Raw genomic sequence first — 24,174 nt, 5'->3', positions numbered from 1 at the left:
AAAGGACACAAGATAAAATAAACAAGCATAGAAATGGGTTGTATTTACAATGGTGTGTGTTCTTCACTGGTTGCCCTTTTCTCGTGGCAACAGGTCACAAATCTTGCTGCTGTGATGGCACACTGTGGAATTTCACCCAGTAGATATGGGAGTTTTTCAAAATTGGATTTGTTTTTGAATTCTTTGTGGATCTGTGTAATCTGAGGGAAATATGTGTCTCTAATATGGTCATACATTGGGCAGGAGGTTAGGAAGTGCAGCTCAGTTTCCACCTCATTTTGTGGGCAGTGAGCACATAGCCTGTCTTCTCTTGAGAGCCATGTCTGCCTACGGCAGCCTTTCTCAATAGCAAGGCTATGCTCACTGAGTCTGTACACAGTCAAAGCTTTCTTTAAGTTTGTGTCAGTCACAGTGGTCAGGTATTCTGCCACTGTCTACTCTCTGTTTAGGGCCAAATAGCATTCTAGTTTGCTCTGTTTATTTGTTAATTATTTCCAATGTGTTAAGTAATTATCTTTTTGTTTTCTCATGGTTTGGTTGGGTTTAATTGTGTTGCTGTACTGGGGGTCTGTTTGTGTTTGTGAACAGAGCCCCATGACCAGCTTGCTTAGGGGACTCTTTTCCAGGTTCATCTCTCTGTTGGTGATGGCTTTGTTATGGAAGGTTTGGGAATCGCTTCCTTTTAAGTGGTTGTAGAATTTAACGCCTCTTTTCTGGATTTTGATAATTAGCGGGTATCGGCCTAATTCTGCTCTGCATGCATTATTTGGTGTTCTACGTTGTACACAGAGGATATTTTTGCAGAATTCTGCATGCAGTTTCTCAATTTGGTGTTTGTCCCATTTTGTGAGTTCTTGGTTGGTGAGCGGACCCAAGACCTCACAACCCTAAAGGGCAATGTGATCTATAACTGATTCAAGTATTTTTATCCAGATCCTAATTGATGTGTCAAATGTTATGTTCTATTTGATGGCATAGAATGCCCTTCTTGCCTTGTCTCCCAGATCGTTCACAGCTTTGTGGAAGTTACCTGTGGCGCTGATGTTTAGGCCAAGGTATGTATAGTTTTTTGTGTGCTCTAGGGCAACAGTGTCTAGATGGAATTTGTATTTGTGGTCCTGGCGACTGGACCTTTTTTTGGAACACCATTATTTTGGTCTTACTGAGATTTACTGTCAGGGCCCAGGTCTGATAGAATCTGTGCAGAAGATCTAGGTGCTGCTGTAGGCCCTCCTTGGTTGGTGACAGAAACACCAGATCATCAGCAAACGGTAGACATTTGACTTGAGATTCTGGTAGGGTGAGGCCGGGTTCTGCAGACTTTTCTAGTGCCCTCACTAATTCGTTGATATATATGTTGAAGAGGGTGGGGCTTAAGCTGCATCCCTGTCTCACCCCATGGCCCTGTGGGAATAAATGTGTGTTTTTTGTCTATTTTAACCACACACCACTTTCCATCAATTGTATAGCAGACCCTCAAGCCAAATTGAGTCAAAGGCTTTTTTGAAATCAACAAAGCATGAGAAGGCTTTGCCTTTGTTTTGGTTTGTTTGTTTGTCAATTCGGGTGTGCAGGGTGAATACGTGATCTGTCGTACAATAATTTGTTTAAAAGCCAATTTGCCATTTGCTCAGTACATTGTTTTCACTGAGGAAATGTACGAGTCTGCTGTTAATGATAATGCATAGGATTTTCCCAAGGTTGCTGTTGATGCATGTCCCACAGTAGTTATTGGGGTCAAATTTGTCTCCACTTTTGTGGATTGAGGTGATCAGTCCTTGGTTCCAAAGAGCTAAGGATGATGTTATAGAGTTTTAATATAGCCAATTGGAATTTGTTGTCTGTATATTTAATCATTTCATTGAGGATACCATCAACACCACAGGCCTTTTTGGGTTGGAGGGTTTTTATTTTGGCATGTTGCTCATTCAAGGTAATTGGAGAAACCAGTGGGTCTTTAATAGTTGATTCTAAGATTTGTATTTGATCATGTGTATGTTTTTAAAGTTTGTTCTTTGTTATAGAGCCAAAAAGATTGGAGAAGTGGTTTACCCATACATCTCCATTTTGGATAGAATTCTTCGTATTGTTGTTTGTTTAGTGTTTTCCAATTTTCCCAGGAGTGGTTAGAGTCTATGGATTCTTCAATTACATTGAGCTGGTTTCTGACGTGCTGTTCCTTCTTTTTTCATATTGTATTTCTGTATTGTTTTAGTGATTCACCATAGTGAAGGCGTAGACTCAGGTTTTCCGGGTCTCTATGTTTTTGGTTGGAGAAACCTGTCCAATTTCTTTCTTAGATTTTTGCATTCTTCATCAAACCATTTGTCATTGTTGTTCATTTTCTTCGGTTATCTATTTGAGATTTTTAGATTTGATAGGGAAGCTGAGAGGTCAAATATACTGTTAAGATTTTATACTGTCAAGTTTACACCTTCACTATTACAGTGGAACATTTGTCCAGGAAGTTGTCTAAAAGGGATTGAATTTGTTGCTTAATTGTTTTTTGGTAAGTTTCCAAACTACATTGCTTCGATCTATAGTATTTCTTAATATTACTCCGTTCCTTTGGCTTTGATGCCTCATGATTCAAGTTGACTGTGATTTTGCTATGGTCTGATAGCCCACTGACACTCCTATCTCTCTCTCTGTATCTCTCTCGCTCTCTCTGTATCTCTCTCGCTCTCTCTGTATCTCTCTCGCTCTCTCTGTATCTCTCTCGCTCTCTCTGTATCTCTCTCGCTCTCTCTGTATCTCTCTCGCTCTCTCTGTATCTCTCTCGCTCTCTCGCTCTCGCTCTCTCGCTCTCTCGCTCTCGCTCTCTCGCTCTCTCGCTCTCGCTCTCTCTCTCTCTCTCGCTCTCTCGCTCTCGCTCTCTCTCTCTCTCTCGCTCTCTATCTCTCTCGCTCTCTATCTCTCTCGCTCTCTCTCTATCGCTCTCTCTATCTCTATCTCTCGCTCTCTGTATCTCTCTCGCTTTCTCTCTCTCTCTATCTCTCGCTATCTCTCTCGCTCTCTCTCGCTTTCTCTCTCTCTCTCTCGCTATCTCTCTCTCTATCTCGCACTCTCACTCTCTCGCGCGCTCTCTCACTCTCTCTGTGAATCTCTCTCTCTCTCTCTCTCTCTCTCTCTCTCTCTCTCTCTCTCTCTCTCTCTGAATACCTCTCTGTATCTACCCTCTTCCCATAAACACGTACATAATCCTAACAGTGGAAAATACCTGAGTCATGATCTTCATCCCTGCACATGCTCAGGTTAATACAGTAGAGCCAAAAGAAAGTGCGCACACACACACACACACACAAAATCCCTGGGTATCTGCCTCCCTGCCATGGCTGAGCCACAGTCCCCATGACTCATTTCACCCCTGTATATATTACGCCGTGTAACACACACACTGATGCCCCCTCCCTCCCACTCCCTTTGCCCCTGCAGGAACGCAGTTTGTCAGCTCCTGACCCTCCATCCCACTGACAGGGCTCATGCACAACACTGTTGCAGGGTCCATAGAGCACTTTTCTACTAAGTGTGTGCCAGCAGCAACTTCCAAGTCAGTCATTTGAGTAATGGCTAGTAATTCCTCTTTCATTTGACCACGTCAGGCCAATGGAAGGACCCATCGAGTGACCCTGATGAATGACACTCGGTGGAGGGAGGCTAACCTTTGTGGTCAAAGTCCTTTAGTGCTGCCTGCGGTTGTCGACTCAGTAGGACTCTTCCCACCTTGCTCCTCCCTGTCCCCCTCCTGAAGTTCACCGATTGATCCAAGAGGATTAGCCACCCATTGTTCCTGCCGGCTGTCTCAGCCTTGGAGATGGTATTGTGTGGAACTGTAGATATTTTTGTTTTTTACCTTTATCTAACTAGGTTGGTGAACAAGTTCTTATTCACAATGACGCCTAGGAACAGTGGGTTAACTGCCTCATTCAGGGGCAGAACGACAGATTTTTTTACCTTGTCATTTCGGGGATTCGAACTAGAAACCTTTTGGTTACTGGCCCAACGCTCTAACAACTAGGCTCCCTAGTGGTTAGTCCCACCTCCTCCCCTTTCCTCTCTCATCCACTTAAATTACATTTACTAGAGGGATGTATTGATGTTTATTTCAGTGCTGTAGTCAGCTGTATGTTCTCTCTATGGGAGAAGGGAGAAGTGCTTGACACTCCAAAGAAATGGACCCCTTATTTTTGCAATGGCAGCATTAGGGGAGGCAGCTCACTAACCAACCACGTGGGTGTGTCTTTGTCTGGGTCTGGTTTGCCTTTTAACACTAAGTTGCTGTGTTAGATTTCTATTGACAATATGAGAAAACCCTCTCCATTGCATTATTGTGTTATCAAATTCCCTGTCCAGTTTACACAGCTAAGCCTGTTACGGCAACATTGAACCCATGTTAGTATGGTCACTGTGATGTCATTTTAACCCAATCGGTCCTCTCTGTTACAGGGCAGTAATGTGATGGAGGAACAGGACCTGAGGGAGATAGGCATCACTGACCCAGGACATCGAAGGAAGATCCTGCATGCAGCTCGGTCCCTGCCAAAGGTGAGTCTCTCCAAACTCCTGACTTTAATGAGTTCCCCTATGGCCCCATGCAGTAGCTCTAGCGAGTGTCATCAGCCCTGACTATGTGGGGAGTGGAGTGATCAGGGTGTGACTGTCTCCCCCTGCAGGTGAAGGCCCTGGGCTGTGACGGAAGCATCTCTCTCTCCTCCTGGCTGGACCTCCTGGGCCTGCAGGAGTACCTCCACAACTTCCTGTCCAGCGGATACCGCAGCCTCGACTGTGTCAAGAACCTGTGGGAGCTGGAGATTGTCAACGTGAGTGTGTCTCTCTGAAATTTACTTTGGGAGAGCACATTTTGAAATAGTTTGTTCAGTGGTTAGAACCATTTTGTATCTTCCAGGTACTGAAAATCACCCTGCTGGGACACAGAAAACGCATCATCGCCTCGCTGGCAGAACGGCCCTATGAGGAACCTCCTGTCAAGCCCCCCCGCCTGTCCCAGATTAGGTGTCAGGACCTGGTATCCCAGACCTCCTCTCCCATCAGTCACATGGACTCCTACGCGGGTCGTTCCATGGACCCCCTCCTGCCGTTGGGGGAGCCTGGGAGGAGGAAGGGGCCTGACCCAGCTTACGATGTGGACCCCCACCGGCCCCGCAGTGGAAGACACCGCTCACATGAGAGGTATGAGGAGCGGCATCGGGAGCCCCGTCTGACCCTGCGACCCCCCAGCCTGGCAGCACCTTACACCCCTGTACAGAACTGGCACCACCAGCCTGAGAAGCTCATCTTTGAGTCCTGTGACTATGAAGCCAATGTAAGTGACACCTTTTCCTGCAGTAACTCACTAATGTCTTTCTTTAATATATATGGTTTCTCACTCTGTATTACTATATTAATGTTTCAAACACTCAAAATCCAGTACCTGGGATCTATGCTCATCAAGGAGCTACGTGGGACAGAGTCCACCCAGGATGCCTGTTCCAAAATGAGGGTAGGTCACGCCTTTAACTACTACTCTAGTCTCCTCATGTTTAGAGAGACATCATTCTCTATCTCTGCTGAAAGGACCCAGACTAATTTCCTCCTCTCTCCCCCCCCCCAGAGGTCGACAGAGCAGATGAGGAAGGTCCCCACCATCGTCCTCTCCATCACATACAAAGGGGTGAAGTTCATTGACGCAGCCAATAAGGTTGGTTGGCTGGGTGCCCCTTTTCACCTTGGACCTGATCCATACGGCGATATCTGAAAACTAGATAGACACACACACACACCTGTCCCAGCCAGGGAAACTAGACACCAGGGGAGGAGGAGTCTGCCCAGCATCACATCACACCTATCACATTGATTCAGCCCCACCCTCTCTCTCCTTCATACTAAATGTCACCCCTATCTGTTAAGTGTATCATATTGTTAGAGGAATTCTAAATTCCTATATGTTTTGTAGCCAAAACCAAATTCGCACTCTCTATTTCATCAAAGAGTTGTGAATTCATTAATTATGCATGAAATAGATCGAGACCAGTCTTAAAAGTCAGGTAATAGCGTTTAATTCCAGAGAGTACTCCCTACATACACATTTTACCACAGGTTATAAACTGAAAATGACATCAGCGTTTCCTAAATGTTCTATCTCTTCATGACACGGTTAGAGGCCCTATAGTTCTCGAGCCTTCCCTCCTCTCCTAAAGCCAAGGTCAGTCACTGTAAATCAGCATTCTAGACAGTCTGGAGATAGTCCGTCCCTGCCATCTGGAGATAGTTCATTCATTTGTACAAAGGAACAGACCGTCATTGTTACTAAACTCCTGACTATATTATATACAATTGGGAATGGGAGCAAGAGGGAAAATTCATATATGTACAGTACATATAGCATTTGGACTAGTCAGTCCTGATTGAAATGTATACATAATTAGTCATCATTGATAAAAATTCCCTTAACATACACATGACAGATAGGCCTTTTTTGAGGGGTCACAGGGTAGAAACTTCTGTGTCGCCATTGCAATTAAGAACGTATTGACATGTTCTTTCATAATGGAGATGTGAATGTGATCTTTATTGATGTCTCTGTGACTATACATACAGTATACTCATTGTAGTGTCTTGTTGGACACTCCTCCAATACAGAACATCATAGCTGAGCATGAGATCCGGAACATCTCGTGTGCGGCCCAGGACCCAGAGGATCTGTGCACATTTGCCTACATCACCAAGGACCTGCAGACCAACCACCACTACTGCCATGTGTTCAGCACAGTGGACGTGGTGAGAATACATGCCTACACAATCATCCCACTCTAACCCGATCACTCCAGCGCGCAGTGACGTGACTTGACTTCATTGTATGTTATACTATCGCATTCGTTTCAGAATATGTCCAAACTAAGACGTATTGCCGCACCACAGCACAGTACATATACAAATATCTTTCGGCTGTAGATTCAGGTCCATACAGAATGATGTTCTCCCCTCTGTCCTCATGTTGGTTCCTTCCCAGCCACCTTTTTTAATCCTCAGAGGAGATGTGATTCTGATTGGCAGCAACACAGCATCACTGTTATCTTTACTCTCTAGACCAGCTTATCTACCTGTGAGGTTTCACACTTCAGGAACGCTTGCTTGCCTTTTTCCGATAGTCATGCTGCTAGGTGGCCATCACTAAACTGCCAACCTCCACCACGCCGTTCCTCCTGAGAACTGATTATTTGTCTAAACCAGGGTTCCCCAATAGGCAGGCACCCATGTTTTCTGAGTGAATCTTTGGGGGGGGGTATTTACATTTTTTTATGTTGGACATTATTAAGGACTGTAAAATCACCAGGAATTCGGCTCAAAGTGATTTTAATTTAGGAAATCAAATCAAATGTATTTATATAGCCCTTCGTACATCAGCTGATATCTCAAAGTGCTGTACAGAAACCCAGCCTAAAACCCCAAACAGCAAGCAATGCAGGTGTAGAAGCACGGTGGCTAGGAAAAACTCCCTAGAAAGGCCAAAACCTAGAGAGGAACCAGGCTATGTGGGGTGGCCAGTCCTCTTCTGGCTGTGCCGGGTGGAGATTATAACAGAACATGGCCAAGATGTTCAAATGTTCATAAATGACCAGCATGGTCGTATAATAATAAGGCAGAACAGTTGAAACTGGAGCAGCAGCACGGTCAGATGGACTGGGGACAGCAAGGAGTCATCATGTCAGGTAGTCCTGGGGCATGGTTTCTAGGGCTCAGGTCCTCCGAGAGAGAGAAAGAAAGAGAGAAGGAGAGAATTAGAGAACGCACACTTAGATTCACACAGGACACCGAATAGGACAGGAGAAGTACTCCAGATATAACAAACTGACCCTAGCCCCCCGACACATAAACTACTGCAGCATAAATACTGGAGGCTGAGACAGGAGGGGTCAGGAGACACTGTGGCCCCATCCGAGGACACGCCCGGACAGGGCCAAACAGGAAGGATATATAAATCTGTTCCCTAGTATTCCCACGCATAAATAGAGAGGCATATTTGATCATATGTAATCAAGGTTTGAAATATGTTCTGGCCCACCAACCATCTGCTCAAGAAAAAATTGGCCCGTGATGGTGATCGTATCACGAGTCATGACGGCAGTCAAATTCCACATAAACGTTTAGTCACAGTAATTAGGCTTCTCCAAGCTCTGATGCTGCTGATTGTCATTAGTAGCCTACCAAACTTGCTAACTGCCTGTTACTCACAGCACTCTATTGTCCCTCTAACCACTCTGAAATCAATGCAAATATATTCGAACATTTAATCAAAAACTTCATGAGAGCCCATGAGCTCATGTTGCGCAACATTTATATAGGCTATTCAATTGCATGAGAAAACAGAGTGATGGCCTCTTAAAAATAGGAGGATCCCATCCGCTTTCTATAGGCTAGGCCTACTATATTTATTTCTCAACTTTCCTAATATTAGGCACATTTGGTTCTATTTACAACAGGAGTATAGCCCACCAGGCTGGCATGAAAATTAACCATGGGAAAAGCGTTGTCCTTTTGCTATTTAAGTGATAATATTCATTTTCTTCCCGCTGACCCTGTTTCGATACAGGTGCATGATAATAGTCCATTCTAAATCAAACCAAATTTCACGCGTATATTATTTAGTATATGTAAAGACCATATTAAAATAAGAATAGTTTGATGGGTGACAATATTAGCCTATCACTTGTGAATGATATATTATCACTTGTGAATGATGCCCAGCTTAAGGCAATAAACAGTGAATCCTGTGCAAAGAACATGTAACGGCGTTCTTCGTTTGTTGAAAGAGAGTCGGAAATGCAGCGTGGTGGTTACTCATGTCTTTAATGAAGAAAAGTGACGATACATGAACTAACTATAATAAATACAAAACAACAAACGGAACGTGAAACCTAATTACAGCCTATCTGGTGAAACTACACAGAGACAGGAACAACGAAACCCGCGAAACCCACGAACCCACGAAATACAAAGTGAAACTCAGGCTACCTAAATACGGTTCCCAATCAGAGGCAACGAGAATCACCTGACTGCTGATTGAGAACCGCCTCAGGCAGCCAAGCCTATACAACACCCCTAATCAGCCGCGATCCCAAATACTACAAACCCCAATACGAATTACAACAACATAAACCCCTGTCACACCCTGGCCTGACCAAATATATAACGAAAACACAAAACACTAAGACCAAGGCGTGACAGAACCCCCCCCCCCCAAGGTGCGGACTCCCGGATGCACCTCAAAACCAAAGGGAGGGTCCGGGTGGGCGTCTGTCATTGGTGGCGGCTCCGGCTCGGGACATGGACCCCACTTCATTAATGTCCCAGTTCCTCCCCTTCGCGTCCTGGGATAATCCACCCTCGCCGCCGACCATGGCCTAATAGTCCTCACCCAGAACCCCACAGAACTGAGGAGCAGCTCGTGACTGAGGGGCATCTCGGGACAGCTCGGGACTGAGGGGCAGCTCGGGACTGAGGGGCAGCTCGGGACTGAGGGGCAGCTCGGGACTGAGGGGCAGCCCGGAACAGAGGGGAAGCCCAGTACTGAGAGGAAGCCCAGTACTGAGAGGAAGCCCAGGTAGGTAGTAGGCTCCGGTAGATCCTGGCTGGCTGGCGGATCTGGAAGATTCTGGTTGACAGGCTGATCTGGAAGAATCTGGTTGACTGGCAGATCTAGAAGATCATGGCTGACTGGCGGATCTAGCTGCTCTATGCAGACTGACAGCTCTGACTGCTCCATGCAGGCTGACAGCTCCTTGCAGACTGGCATCTCTGGCTGCTTCATGCAGACTGACAGCTCTGACTGCTCCATGCAGGCTGACAGCACCCTGCAGACTGGCAGCTCCTTGCAGACTAACAGCTCCTTGCAGACTGACAGCTCCCTGCAGACTGGCAGCTCCTTGCAGACTGACAGCTCTGACTGCTCCATGCAGGCTGACAGCTCCTTGCAGACTGGCAGCTCCTTGCAGACTGGCAGCTCCTTGCAGACTGACAGCTCCCTGCAGACTGGCAGCTCCTTGCAGACTGGCAGCTCCTTGCAGACTGGCAGCTCCTTGCAGACTGACAGCACCCTGCAGACTGGCAGCTCAGGCTGCTTCAAACAGGCAGGAGGCTCCGGCAGCGCAGGAGAGGAGGAAAACGCTGGCTGCTCTGAACAGGCGGGAGACTCCGACAGCGCAGGAGAGGAGGAAAACGCTGGCTGCGCTGAACAGGTGGGAGACTCCGACAGCGCAGGAGGGAGGGAAGGCTCTGGCTGTGCTGAACAGGCGGGAGACTCCGACAGAGCAGGAGAGGCGAGGCGCACTGTAGGCCTGATGCGTGGTGCGGGCACTGGTGATACTGGAGCGAGGACACGCACAGGAAGCCTGGTGCGGGGAGCTGCAACCGGAGGACTGGTGTGTGGAGGTGGCACAGGATGTGCAAGGCTAGGGATGTGCACAGGAGGCCTGGTGCGTGAGGCTGGCACCAACTTCACCAGCCGACTAACACGCACCTCAGGACGAGTATGGAGCGCTAACTCAGGTGCCATCAAATCCCCGACACGATCCGTCGGACGAATATGATATCTATAGCACCAAGCTAGCAACTCCCTCATTACTCTCCACTCCACTTTCCCCATTAACTCCTTCACAGTCTCTGCTTCGCTCACCTCTAACACCGGCTCTGGTTCTGGTCTCCTCCTTGGCTCCTCACGATAAACAAGGAGAGTTGGCTCAGGTCCATCTCCTGACTCAGCCACTCTCCCTCTGAGCCCCCCCCCCAATACATTTTTTGGGGTGACTCTCAGGTTTCGCTCTGCGCCGCCGTGTCTGTTTCTCCAACTCCATTCGCCTATAGCCTTCTTCGCACTGTTCCAGCGAATCCCATGCGGGCTCCTGCACTCTCTCTGGGTCGGCCGCCCACCTGTCGATTTCTTCCCACGTCGTATACTCCATGCCATTGCTGTCCATAACGTCCTCCTTTTCGCTTTTCCTGCGGTCGCTGCCTGTTTCCACGCTGCTCGGTCCGTGTGTGGTGGGTGATTCTGTAACGGCGTTCTTCGTTTGTTGAAAGAGAGTCGGAAATGCAGCGTGGTGGTTACTCATGTCTTTAATGAAGAAAAGTGACGATACATGAACTAACTATAATAAATACAAAACAACAAACTGAACGTGAAACCTAATTACAGCCTATCTGGTGAAACTACACAGAGACAGGAACAATCACCCACGAAATACAAAGTGAAACTCAGGCTACCTAAATACGGATCCCAATCAGAGGCAACGAGAATCACCTGACTGCTGATTGAGAACCGCCTCAGGCAGCCAAGCCTATACAACACCCCTAATCAGCCGCGATCCCAAATACTACAAACCCCAATACGAATTACAACAACATAAACCCCTGTCACACCCTGGCCTGACCAAATATATAACGAAAACACAAAACACTAAGACCAAGGCGTGACAGAACAAAGCAGAGCAAATCATAATTAGTAGTATCATGCAGCCTTAGAATCTTTAAAAAATCAAAACATATAGCCCAACATGTGTATCACAACTAAAGTTACATAAATAACTCTAAATTAAGCAGATAGGAGGACCTGTTTCTTTGTTATCCACTCAACACAGAATAGCCACATGTGGACACTCCCTCAAACCTTTTGGAGAACATATCCTTTCTACTTTATTCAAGTATGTGCAATTGTATTCGTCATGCTATAACAGAATGCCATGGAATTCTAAGCAAATCTTGTCTGATAAATGAACGGGTGTAGGCCACAGCCATATGGCACAGCCAGATCAGGACCTAACATAAGGACAACTCAAGAGTATGCTATTCTGAAATAGACTACATTTTCATCATAACATGTTTCTTTAGACCGGTCTAAAACAAATAATGGATTTATTGTGATGGTTTAGGCTATATTAAATGGATTTATTAGACTTTTTAAAATGTAGATGTTCCAAAGGTCTGCATCAGTGGCTTGTAAGCTATGCGTGGAAGCCAGGAGATGCTAAATGTGTTTGTTAATTAACGGTCAATTACCGTGAGACCGGCTGTTATTTTCTTGACAATCACTGGCTGACAAAATGTTATGACCGCCACAGCCCTACCCACGGCTGTGTGTAACTCTAAAGCTTTTCACATTTAATACTGTAGGGGTCATCTAAGGCCACTGACAAACTACTACAGAGGCTGGTCCAATAGAAATAACATACCCATTAATGTCAATGGCTGTTTTTCTATGGCAGGTCCCACTTTTTTTTCTATGGCAGGTCTGCTGTCGGCCCTGTGGCTTGTGTTGTACTCAACAGGACTGTGAACTGAGTGGCCTCAGGGGTAATGCAGTAGACTGATGACTATCTGAGATGAGGTGAGGTGGGGGAGTGTAATAGCCCGGAGATGTGATCAGAGCTTTTAAACAGTATTGACCAGGCTGCTATCGGACGCCACAGGCTCATTTTTCACCAGCCCACACAATGGGACGGATCTCAGATCAGATCAAAGGAAGTAAACAAAGAGAAAGTTCCTCGGAGACACAGACTAATAATCAGCCTTCTGTTTTTCTCAAGCTGGAGTTGTTTTGTTACTTAACTTTACAAGAATATGTTGAACAGAGCCAATCAGGTGGTGTCTCACTGGACTGGGTTGAGCTTCCCATGGTGTTGTATGTGTCAGGGACAAAGAGTATCAGAGGAAGCCATTACAATCCATCTTTCTCAAAACAAATGGAGGGCTTTTTGGGTGTACAAATAAATACACACATGGACCCCCCTCAGTGTTTTTGTCTCTGGTCCCAAGTGCATGTTCACCTTCAGCTGCACCTTTCCACTATGTAGAATCTGAGTGTTTTAATGTGATGCTACTGCAACCCACTGAGGCTGGAGCTACATGTGTTTGCATTCAGGCGACAGAGTAGAACCGCTTGCTGTCTCGCTACACTTCCTCTCTACCTGACTGCTTTCACTGCCATTCAATTAAGTTGGTTTACAAAGTTGTACAGGCAAATCCACTTCAGAGTAAAGTATCCGATGCTGTTGCATGACTGAGCATCTCTCCTGGGTCTTTGGAGGAGACTGTCCACTGAGCTGAGATTGTGGCTTGTTGTGTCTCATCCACTCAATGTGTATGTTTTTAAATACTGTACATACTTAGAATGACTTGTCTTACCTAGGAATTATAGATGCACCATATGCCTGTGTTTACTTTCATAATGACGAAGACTCAGTCTGCTGTAGAGTGATGCAGCAACATTATATTCAGGAGCACTAGTGCATGTCTGTTTGTCTGTTGACACGTAATTTAACATAGCAGGTGTAAAAGAAACACCCGAGGGGGGTCCCCACATCCGTTTTTCAGGGGAAAAGGAAGCTAGGTTGAACATACTGTATCCCTGAGAACCGGATGTTTCTGGTTTCCCCCAACCCTACTGAGGGTGGTTGATACGGGAGGAGGGAATGGTATCCCAGACGGGAGGAGGAAATAGAATACTGAGGAGGATTCTCTCTCCTCCCCCTCTGGTAGAACCTGACCTATGAGATTATCCTGACGCTGGGACAAGCTTTTGAGGTGGCCTATCAGCTGGCTCTCCAGGCCCAGAGGACCAAACAGCACCAGGTCATCCCAGCAGGACCTGGGACAGAGGTCATCGAGACCAAATCCAGCCGGCCCGTTCCTAAACCACGGGGCAGCGTAAGAAAATTAGGGGTGAGTTTGTCACACGCAAACATTTACATTTTATTAATTTAGCAGGCGCTCTTATCCAGAGCAACTTACAGGAGCAATTAGGCTTAAGTGCCTTACTCAAGGGCACATCAGCATATCTTTCACCTAGACGCCTCGGGATTCAAACCAGCAACCTTTCGGTAACTGGCCCCATGCTCTTAACCACTTGGCTACCTGCCGACACACGCTCACACAATTCTCTCATTGTGAATACATTGTGAAAATCTGCCAGTAGCAACACCCCATTAGCAGTAAAACATTAAGCGATGGATTGCTACTGAATGATAATGTTACAATCACACAGCTGGGAAGATTCATTAGATATAACAACCAGAATGTGTGTTCACACACAATCTCATCCTGCCTTTAATGGGAATGGTGTGATTTTTGCTTGGCATGAAAACCACACAAAACAGTTATGTACTGCTGTTATTGTAGGGGAGCGAGGGTTGATTCACCACAGCATGGGCACATCACTCCCATCCCTCACATCGGTACACACACCTAAAACCACACAAAACAGTTATGTACTGATGTTATTGTAGGGGAGCGGGGGTTGATTCACCACAGCATGGGCACATCACTCCCATCCCTCACATCGGTACACACACCTAAAACCACACAAAACAGTTATGTACTGATGTTATTGTAGGGGAGCGAGGGTTGATTCACCACAGCATGGGCACATCACTCCCATCCCTCACATCGGTACACACACCTAAAACCACACAAAACAGTTATGTACTGATGTTATTGTAGGGGAGCGGGGGTTGATTCACCACAGCATGGGCACATCACTCCCATCCCTCACATCGGTACACACACCTAAAACCACACAAAACAGTTATGTAATGATGTTATTGTAGGGGAGCGGGGGTTGATTCACCACAGCATGGGCACATCACTCCCATCCCTCATATCGGTACACACACCTAAAACCACACAAAACAGTTATGTACTGATGTTATTGTAGGGGAGCGAGGGTTGATTCACCACAGCATGGGCACATCACTCCCATCCCTCACATCGGTACACACACCTCAAATCACACAAACATCTCGTGTCCCCCATTAACCAGGATCTTGTAAGAATCTGTCCCTTTCCTCAGTCTCTGTCTCTCTCTGTATCACTCTGTATCTCTCTCTCTCTCTTCTCTCTCTCTCTCTTGTTGTCCATTCACTTCCTGGCTGTCCTGTCTGTCTCACCCAGGACTCTCCTCCCCAGCTGGACACTCACTCCTGCTGTTACTGTCATCCCTGCACCACCCACTGTCCCTCCTTTCTTCCGCTGCACCACTCTGCCAGCCCTGCCGCCCAGGTGCTGCTCTTTCTCTCTATCCTCATCCTTTCTCTCTCTCTGCATCCTTCTATCATCTACCCTTTCTATATAATGTTACCGCTTTGCCCCCCCCCCCCCAACCAATATAGTTTTCACATTTTCTCTCCTCACCTTCAATCCATCCACATGACTCATTTATCTCTCCTCTTCACACCTCATTCTCTCTGTTTTTGTCTCAACGGGGCTCCTAACCTGGGATCATATTATTATTATTTCTTTCAGAAGATGACATTTTGAAACACCATCAACTCTGTTGATTGTTGTGTTCTTTACTAGACCCCTTGGTAGTTGTAAGACCCTTGGGCGCTCCCTAGTGGTAAGAACATTCCAGGTTGGTAATCACACTTTTGATCTGGTGATGATGATGTGCTATAGCTTTTCCCTCAGTGGTTCTGCTGTTCATATTTTCTTAATCACACTTACTTAGTACAATGAGTCATCATTTCCTCTGATGATTTCTCTGATTTCACAACGCTTTCAGGGAAAGGAAATTATGATCTCAGAATGACTAATGTAGCTCAGCACACCGATTTTTCATTTGTTGGCTCTCTCACCCTAAGTCTGACTTGTATCCTGTCTGACCCCCCCCTGTGTCCCCTACCCCTGCAGGTGGACCCGTTGGAGCTGGTGGGGGACTCCCAGTCCCAGGGCAGTGCCACGTGGCTGGTGGACCCCGTTCCCAAGGACTCCAAGAGGACCATCAGCACTAAGTACGAGACCACCATATTCTGAGTAGACCTGCCTCCTCACCTCTCCTCTCCTGACCTTTTACCTTGGATCTGACCTCCTAATCTACTGTACCTTTCCTCCTCTCCTTCTCCTTCTGTGTGCCTTTCAATGTGACTCTGCCTGTCTCCACTCCAGGCCTGACCCCTGCTCTCCTGTCTCTCTCCACCTCCTTTCCTCTCCCCTGCCACTGTTGGACCCTGCTGTCTGAGAAGTTCAACCCCCCCCCCCCCCCCCCCAGTTAGTCTACACATGTACCTTCTGCTCTCCTCGCCACTGTGCTGTCTTCCCACAACCACAGCCCAGACTGTGGGGACTAACTGTTATTGGAATCTCTCCTAACTGGAACACGTACCTCTAGCTTCCCTCTAATGAATTGGTCCTGCCAACTACTGGGCCCTGAATCCTTCCAACCTTCTCTATGATTGTGAACCAATCATCAACCGTTCCCCAGGCATTTACTGTAGTTCCTCTTGCCATTGTGACCAAGAAGCATGAGACCTTATCCTTCCACAACAATCCCTCTGTTTTGTTTTCTCATGAACCCTGTGCTTCCTCACATTCACATTGGCACTGCATTAGCCCTGCTTTCAATTTTGTAATGTATGGTGCTGTTATTTGTAGCATTTACCAATGCTAATAGGCTCAGTGGCATTATTTGACCGATCCAGTACAGTAGCTGTGAAGTGTGTAAGACAGCAAATGTAATCCACAAGTCACTGGTTAAGTTTGTTCAGTGGTAGCGATCTCCATTCTACCTACAGTACCTTCTCACCACTCTAATTTACCTCTTACTCACAAACTACTATCCCCCAAACTCTCTTAGAACAATCCTTCATTTTTCCTTCTATATATCCCTCCTTTCCTTTTCATTCCTTTTACTCATCAATCTTGTTTTCTCCTCTGGGTGCTTTTCCTGCTCTACCAGGCGACGGCCACTGTGAGATGCTCTTGAAGAACTTTCCCTCCTTGTTCTCTGAACAATAATCTCCTGACTCCAGTGCTCAGAAAAAAAAATATGATTCTCTACAGCCAAGGATCAACTACCTGGATGAACATTGTTTTCTAGAAGAATCTGTAAGAGACCGGCTGTTCCATTGTTCTAACTCTACACACATTAGTAGGAACATTGCCTGTTTCCCTGCAAGGGGATGGATGACAACCTTGTTGCACAGGACTAAACTCTAAACTCATTCCCCCTGGGATTGGTCCATTTGGGTTAACAGGGGGAAGGGCACGTACATGCGTATCCTGTCAGACTTATTTACATTCTTTGTGTCGGTTTACCGGAAACTGTCTGGGAAAACTGGCCCTCTGTGTCAGGCTGCCAAAGGAGGCTAGGGCCCAGCACTGTGATAGGGGATCTCTATTGGGAACTAATGGGGCCTTTTGTTAGGGAACAACAGTGCGCGGGATAGGACACAGAGGCTCACACAGTATATAGTGTCCTACGTAGAGGTGCTCACTGTTATAGACAGACAGCCTAGTGGGACATCTATTTGAGCATGCCTTTCTCTGTTTATGACTGGGATGACTTTGATTTCATATCTAGTGCAATCCTAATTTGGAGTGTCATGAGCACTTTTTGTGAATGCTTGGACGCTGGGGAAATATCGTGTGCATCCAAGATGATATGAAGAGGAATTGAATTGACTGTTCATTTAATAGAGTAAGAACCAAAGAGATGCCGAAATGCGTGAATTCTGCTCTAGCCACCCGTAATAGACCTGGGTGATGGTCTTAGGGTAATAACTCAGCCTAGCTGGTACATCAGTCAATATAGAACTGATTAGTGCCAGTAACCTTAATGACGAGGAAGAGAGCTCATTAAATCTCTGTGGAGAGGAGAGGTTATATGAAGTACGTTAAAAAAAATATATATATATATATATATATATATATATACCATTGTTCACAATCCAAGCATGTCTTAATGGACTGAAAGAGGAAGGCATTAGGTTGGCAAGGCACTGATTCTACATATAGACATAATACAAGTACATTACTTACTTTGCTGTGCTAGGTTCAGCTCATTAAGTGTTCAAATCACTGTTCATATCCATCTAAAATTCAAACTCATTGCCATATTCCAAATAGTGTTAAGACCCAATCAACCCACTGTTGAAACTTAAACCCAGCGGAATGGGGGACTTTCCTTTCCTTCTTTTCCTTTTCAGAGCTCATGCCTTGTTGATGTTCATGTTGTCATTAATGGATGTCTGTCTGTGTTTCATTTAGAATCCACCTTGCCTCAGTCAATATTCAGAGTGCTAACATTGAAGCGGCAGTTGATCATTATCTAGAAAAATCCATCATTTTTATATCTCCTCCGTTTAGTTTTCAGTTGGCTCCGTCATGTTTTTACATTATTTTAACCCCAGTGCTGTGTTGGTGTGTATCTCCCTTCCATGTAGCTGACTGCCATGACCAGACACCCAGCCAGAGTGAGAGGTCAGGGGTGCCCAGACCAATGGTATTTTGTTGTGGGGCAGGATGCCCTTTTGGAACCAAGAGAAAGGTCAGGCCCACTTTCCATGCACCCCTCCACCCACTGGGGGTCGTGCTTGCATACACCAGGAAGGCCCTACCTGCTCTCTGCCGCCCCCAGCCCTCTCCTCATCCTCCACTTCTTCAGCTCCAGGGGTCAGCGCTGTAGCTCTGTAGCAGACAGACAGGAAGTCCGCTATTGGCTTCTTCCACCCTGTCCTGTCCTTTGACCACTGTGACTGACTGCCCCCAGGCAGTAAACTGAATCACCCAACACCCTCACTGCGTCCACTTACATATACTGAACAATGGACTCAATATGTCAAAACTTGGTCAGTTAACTAGAGCTCACAAAGGTGGGTGTTTGTTTGGTACGTGTCCCTCTTTCATTGTGAAGCACTCAACTTCAACATCCCTCATCTGTTTTTGGTACAAATTAAACATGTTTATCCTTTACAGGCCTGTGAATGTTCAGACAGACAGGGTATTCTATTTATGGGTACGAGAGTGACAAGTTCCCAGTTGTTTTTTGCCAGACATTTTGTGACTTGTTTATCCATTCCATGAGAGGTGAAGATGGTTGCCTCCTCTAGATTGATGCCTCAAACAACTCCTCCTCAGAGAGGCCTTTCCCATACACTTAAATGTGTCTTCACTGAGGGCTACGCTAAGCTACTCTTTACTCTGACAGTGATAGTAATCAACATAAATTATATATTTTTGAGCAGAGAAAATTGAGATCCTACCTGACTATCTCAATGCAATGCCTATGGGAAATGAGAGACAAATTTGGGAAGAATTGGGTCAAATGATTACAATGTGAGATGCAGCAGTACACTCACAAGGCTCTCTCCTGTCCATCCATCCAAGCACCAGGTCAGCGACATCAAAGCATCTCTTCCTTATTTTCATTTCCTCATTCATAACATACAGAACTGTGATAAATAATGGAATAGTGTGCGGGAGGAATTTTGGACTGCTGTTAAACTGACACTACAGATCATATTTAAACAGGGTGAATGGCTTTTATTTGATAATAATAATGTATTGTCTTTTTGTACGTTTTAACTGTCCTGATGCTGGATACTATATGACCAGGCTGGTGTTGGGAGGTAGTCCTACTAATTGCATTTTATTCCCCCTCACTTTATTTCTGAATTAATTTTGAACTAGTCAAACCACAAAACCAGTGATGTAAGATTTTAGGTACAATAATGTAACAAGCATTTTCTCCCCATACGCTATCTCTCCTGGTACTCTGTGGGCAGCTAGTGATGAACCTCTGTTGGTATGTTGACTAGTTATAGTACACTCAATATGGTACACTGGCTTCAACTGGTTGATAGCACCTGCAGCCATCAACCTGGTCCCATCTTCGCGTTTGCACATTTACTAAGGATCATTGGTAGTACAATGTGACTATTCTGATGATATTGATGATGAAAACAATATTGGATTGTAAATTAATCTCTAGCAGTCTGTATTTTGATACTTGAATGATTTTGCTTTTATAGATATCTATATATATATATATATATCTATATATATATGTATGTATGTAATTTTTTGCCACATTTGTCGTAAAGAGAAAAAGGACTGTGTCTTATAAAGTTCAACATATCATGATACCCAACGATTGAAAACAAACAGAGAAAGAACTTGGAGCGACCGCACTAAAGAAACAGAAAAAGATTGTAAATAATCTTGGGCTTCCAGTCTTTTTATGATTATTATTTTTCATAATTGTACAACTAATAAATGAAGAAATGATGAACCAGATTCCTGATTTCTTTTTTTCCCATGACAATCATTCAGCCATGAAGAGTTGCATAGTACTATCCTTTACATTTGCATAGTCCCAGACAGGCAAAAGGTAATGGTGATGATACTGTAGTATGACAAGCCAACATGAACAAGTCTGGGCAAGGAAAACAGACAGGCTTGACGGTGCATCTTTTGAAGCAGCTGATATTGAGCTGTTTCAAAAGATGCACCAAAATGAATTCCTCATTGGACTAAGTTGGTAGTGTTAACTGAGGGCCGGGATAGTCGATAACAAATATATTTCATGTTTCAATAAAATGCCGGTGAGGAGGAGAGCAGAAGAAGAGCTCGACAATTGGTTGGGAATGGGACAGGTTTACATTTTTACAGATCGGGTTTGTTTAATTGCTTTATATTTTTAATTTGCACCCTGGCCTCTATACCTGCTGGAGAATTTTTAAAAGAAGCATTAAACCTGCATGTTATTTCTCATCTCTTTCAACTGTTAATGCAGGTAAGGTATTTTGATTTGTCATAAGTATATTCAGTGGTGGGAAAAGTACACAATTGTCATACTTAGTAAAGATACCTTAATAGAATATGACACATAAAACTGAGTCACCCAGTAAAATACTACTTGAGTGTAAGTTTAAAAGTATCCAGTTTTAAGTATAAAGGCTGGAAGGAAGGCTACCCAAAACGTTTGTTAAACAATTTAAAGGTAATGCAACCAAATACTAATTGAGTGTATGTAATCTTCTGACCCACTGGGAAAGTGATGAAATAAATAATTCCCTCTACTATTATTCTGCCATTTCACATTCTTTAAATAAAGTGGTGATCCTTACTGACCTAAGACGGGGACTTTGTACGAGGATTACATGTCAGGAATTGTGAAAAACTGAGTTTAAATGTATTTGGCCAAGGTGTACGTAAACTTCCGACTTCAACTGTACTTTCCTGAATTCTGTGTTGTGTCGATACTAGATAATGTTCAGATGGGCTACTATGATTCCAATGCATGGATATGTATCTCTAAGACCGATGGGATCTCAGATGAAGCCTTTGAAGGAGTAGCTCAGAATACGTTTTGGGACATGTTCCTCAGCATGAGGAAGCAGGCGTCTTTCTTACTGCACCACTTTAATAACCCTTTGTTTGTTGTTGCCTAAAAGGACATACCCAAATCTAACTGCCTGAGGTGAAATTAATGGAGGAGACACAGCAGGGGCTCAAACTGTAGAACCTATTTCCTACATTTGAATATGAAAATGGATTTTATCAGCCAAAAACTATGCTACATTTAATCTCTGGGACCTTCAGGATGACAAATCAGAGCAAGGTTACTGAATGTAGGTACATTATTTACCTTCAGAGCGAATGCATCAAACCAGTTGCCTTGATTGTTGTGCACTCTCCTCAAACAATAGCATGGTATTTTCACTGTAATAGCTACTGTAAATTGGACACTTCAGTTGGATTAACACGAATTGAAGCTTTCTGCCCACATAAAACAAGTCTATGTCCTGGAAAATTGGCTGTTACTTACAATGTCATTCTGGTCACATTAGCGCACGTTAGCAACAACCGTCCCGGTTTAGGTACACCATTCCCGTAGAGGGGAACTACACATCAGGTGAGCACACTGTAATAAACAGATTTTTCTCTGTTTCCGACTAGCTGGAAATCTAGAACTTTTGCCTCAAATATTTGTTCTTTACTTTTACTCCCTAATTTATTACAGGAATATTTGTTAATCTGAGACGTTGTGGTTGTGAATTGTTGGACAACAACAAGCAGGGCAAAATCATGATAAAGGAATCTTTCAATGGATTTGATGGTGCTCTGAACTTCAACAAAATGCAGTACCATCCTAAGTGGCCCAAACTTGCATGTAATCAACATAGGACACAGTACATTCAAATGGGCCTTGGAAAAGCTTCACCTCCCCATTTGCATTAAAACATTAAAAGACTACCTGAAAAAAGGGGAGATGCTTGTGATGAGAAGAGGTTTGTGGACATACCATTGTCTATTGTTATTCCATGTGTAGAAAAAAACATTAGGAATACAACAGGAGCAAATCTATAGTGGATCCATTGATACACATTTCTTCCTCCTCCTCGGTGCATCCCAGAGTTAGAATCATTCAGAAAGCAAACCTAGATTCTGGAGGGGACAAGCTTTTGGTTTCTACCCATGCCACATCAACCTAACCCTGCTGAGAAATGGCCAGCCAGTGGCAGAGCATGATCTCACAGGGGGGCAGCTGCTGCCCAATGGAGACAGGCTGTAGCAGCTGAGGATGAGTCTGACAATCAGTGCCCAGGAGCTGAGAGAGACATCATTACACCTGTACTGCCACTCATCTGTCTGGACAACAAGTTGGATGTCAGTTGGGGTAAAAAGAAAAACCATGGGGTGTCCTGAGATATCATCAGATTATGTGCTATTTAGCAATCACTATAGTCCACCTCTAGTCCACCGCCTGGTTGCCATCTCTGTTTAGCTTTTACACTCCTCTCCTGTCATTTGCCAAAGTCTTTGATAGGAGTTGCAAGTGGAGTGTTGGCTAAAAAGACTGGTACCCAGACTAGTCTTTTTTTAGAGGTTACAAATGACAAAGTTGTTCCAATAATAAATACAAGTATTGTAATACTGTTTGTATTTATTGACAGATCCTGATACTAGGCCCAGATAGCGTTTCCATCCTTGCAGTCGTCCCGGTGGTGGCAATGGTATTAATTCTGATTGGGGGCCTACCCTTTATTGTCTTTGGCATGTGGAAGTGGAAATGCACAGGTGAGATGGGGTTAGAAGTAGAGAATGGTGGTTACAGATGCAGACAAAGTGTTTGAGTGGTGTTCATTTCTGTACTTGGAGTGATGTATATTAGTTGAACGAATACAATGATTGCTGCAATAAGGCTGCACTCTTCCGGTGGCGAATGGTCTAACATGGACATATCTTCACGTTTACAGGATGACTACCTTTAATGTTTAACATCTTTATCAACAATGTAATTAGTGGCCGATAGAACACGTCCCATTGGTGACCTACCTGTGTCAATGTGTTGTTCTTTCCTCCATTTTATGGACCTACGTACTCTGCTGCCAAGGTACCGGTAAGTATGTTAGAATGTATGTTTACTTTGTCCCTATTGTATCATTGTGGCGTGTACTCAATCATTCCTGTCCAGTACTACTCATATCATAAGGAGAAGAATGCAATGTTTTCTCATTTCTCTTCCAGAGCCAGAACAGAGCAACTCGTCTTTAGAGATGGAATCAACAGTCTTGATACAGCTGTACTCCAACCACCATCATGGGGCGGCAGGGTAGCCAAGTGGTTAGAGCATTGGACCTAGTAACCGAAAGGTTGCAAGTTCAAATCCCCGAGCTGACAAGGTACAAAATCTGTCGTTCTGCCCCTGAACAGGCAGTTAACCCACTGTTCCTAGGCAGTCATTGAAAATAAGAATTTGTTCTTAACTGACTTGCCTAGTAAAATAATAAAAATGAAGTGATGATGGTCCCTTTTTTTCAAAAAGGAAAATGAAGAAATCCACAGAAATCCATGAAGAAATCCACAACTAATTCAACAAGCAAGCTTTGCACTGCTCTGTTGTTATTTAATGAGACTTGTTATATGGCCAGTTATAATTGCCTACACTTTGTAAGTGAATTGTGTACACACACTTTTAATTTGGCTCTACACTCCAGCATTTTGAATTTGAGATCAAATGTTTCACGAGGCGACAATACAGAATGTCACCTTTTATTTTAGGGTATTTTCAAACATATGTTCTACCGTTTAGAAATGAAAGCACTTTATGTATCTAGTCCTCCTTTTTGAAGTTGTCATAAGTGTTTGGGCAACTTTACCTATGTGTATTAAAGTAGCCAAAATTGTAGTATTTGATCCCATATTCCCATAGTAGTACGCAGTGACTACATTAAGCTTGTGACTCTACAAACTTGTTAGGTGCATTTGCAGTGTGTTTTGGTTGTGTTTCAGATTATGCTGTGCCCAATAAAAATTAATGCTAAATAGTGTGTGGAAATACGTGCTATTATGGAACAGCAGGGTGCAACATGAGACATGTCAATAAAACAGCTCAAATATGTT

At 44.6% G+C, this 24,174-nt stretch overlaps 1 protein-coding gene and 1 long non-coding RNA gene across 11 annotated transcripts in view; both read left to right on the top strand.

The window, feature by feature from the left end:
- The window catches only part of LOC109908109 (ankyrin repeat and SAM domain-containing protein 1A), a 116,858-nt gene extending 96,797 nt beyond the window's left edge, over window positions 1–20,061 (top strand). For 5 of the 10 annotated variants that reach the window (XM_020506586.2, XM_020506582.2, XM_020506585.2 and 2 more), the window contains 8 exons: window positions 4,447–4,545; window positions 4,674–4,820; window positions 4,907–5,323; window positions 5,429–5,500; window positions 5,612–5,698; window positions 6,640–6,777; window positions 13,531–13,713; window positions 15,679–16,717. In XM_020506586.2, the coding sequence (XP_020362175.1) occupies window positions 4,447–4,545; window positions 4,674–4,820; window positions 4,907–5,323; window positions 5,429–5,500; window positions 5,612–5,698; window positions 6,640–6,777; window positions 13,531–13,713; window positions 15,679–15,801 (1,266 nt within the window). In that variant the 3' untranslated portion in view covers window positions 15,802–16,717. The other 5 variants (XM_031794366.1, XM_031794364.1, XM_031794365.1 and 2 more) reach the window with 2 other exon arrangements.
- Window positions 20,062–21,496: 1,435 nt separating this feature from the next.
- Window positions 21,497–24,131, top strand: LOC116354430 (uncharacterized). Its single transcript, XR_004203676.1, has 4 exons — window positions 21,497–22,848; window positions 23,028–23,170; window positions 23,299–23,453; window positions 23,597–24,131. It is a non-coding gene; the product is annotated as an uncharacterized LOC116354430 (long non-coding RNA).
- The last annotated feature ends 43 nt before the right edge of the window (window positions 24,132–24,174 follow it).

This window comes from Oncorhynchus kisutch, linkage group LG17 (assembly GCF_002021735.2).
Source record: "Oncorhynchus kisutch isolate 150728-3 linkage group LG17, Okis_V2, whole genome shotgun sequence".
In the NCBI taxonomy this organism is placed as follows: domain Eukaryota; kingdom Metazoa; phylum Chordata; class Actinopteri; order Salmoniformes; family Salmonidae; genus Oncorhynchus; species Oncorhynchus kisutch.
This window is presented reverse-complemented; position numbering and strand designations above follow the sequence as displayed.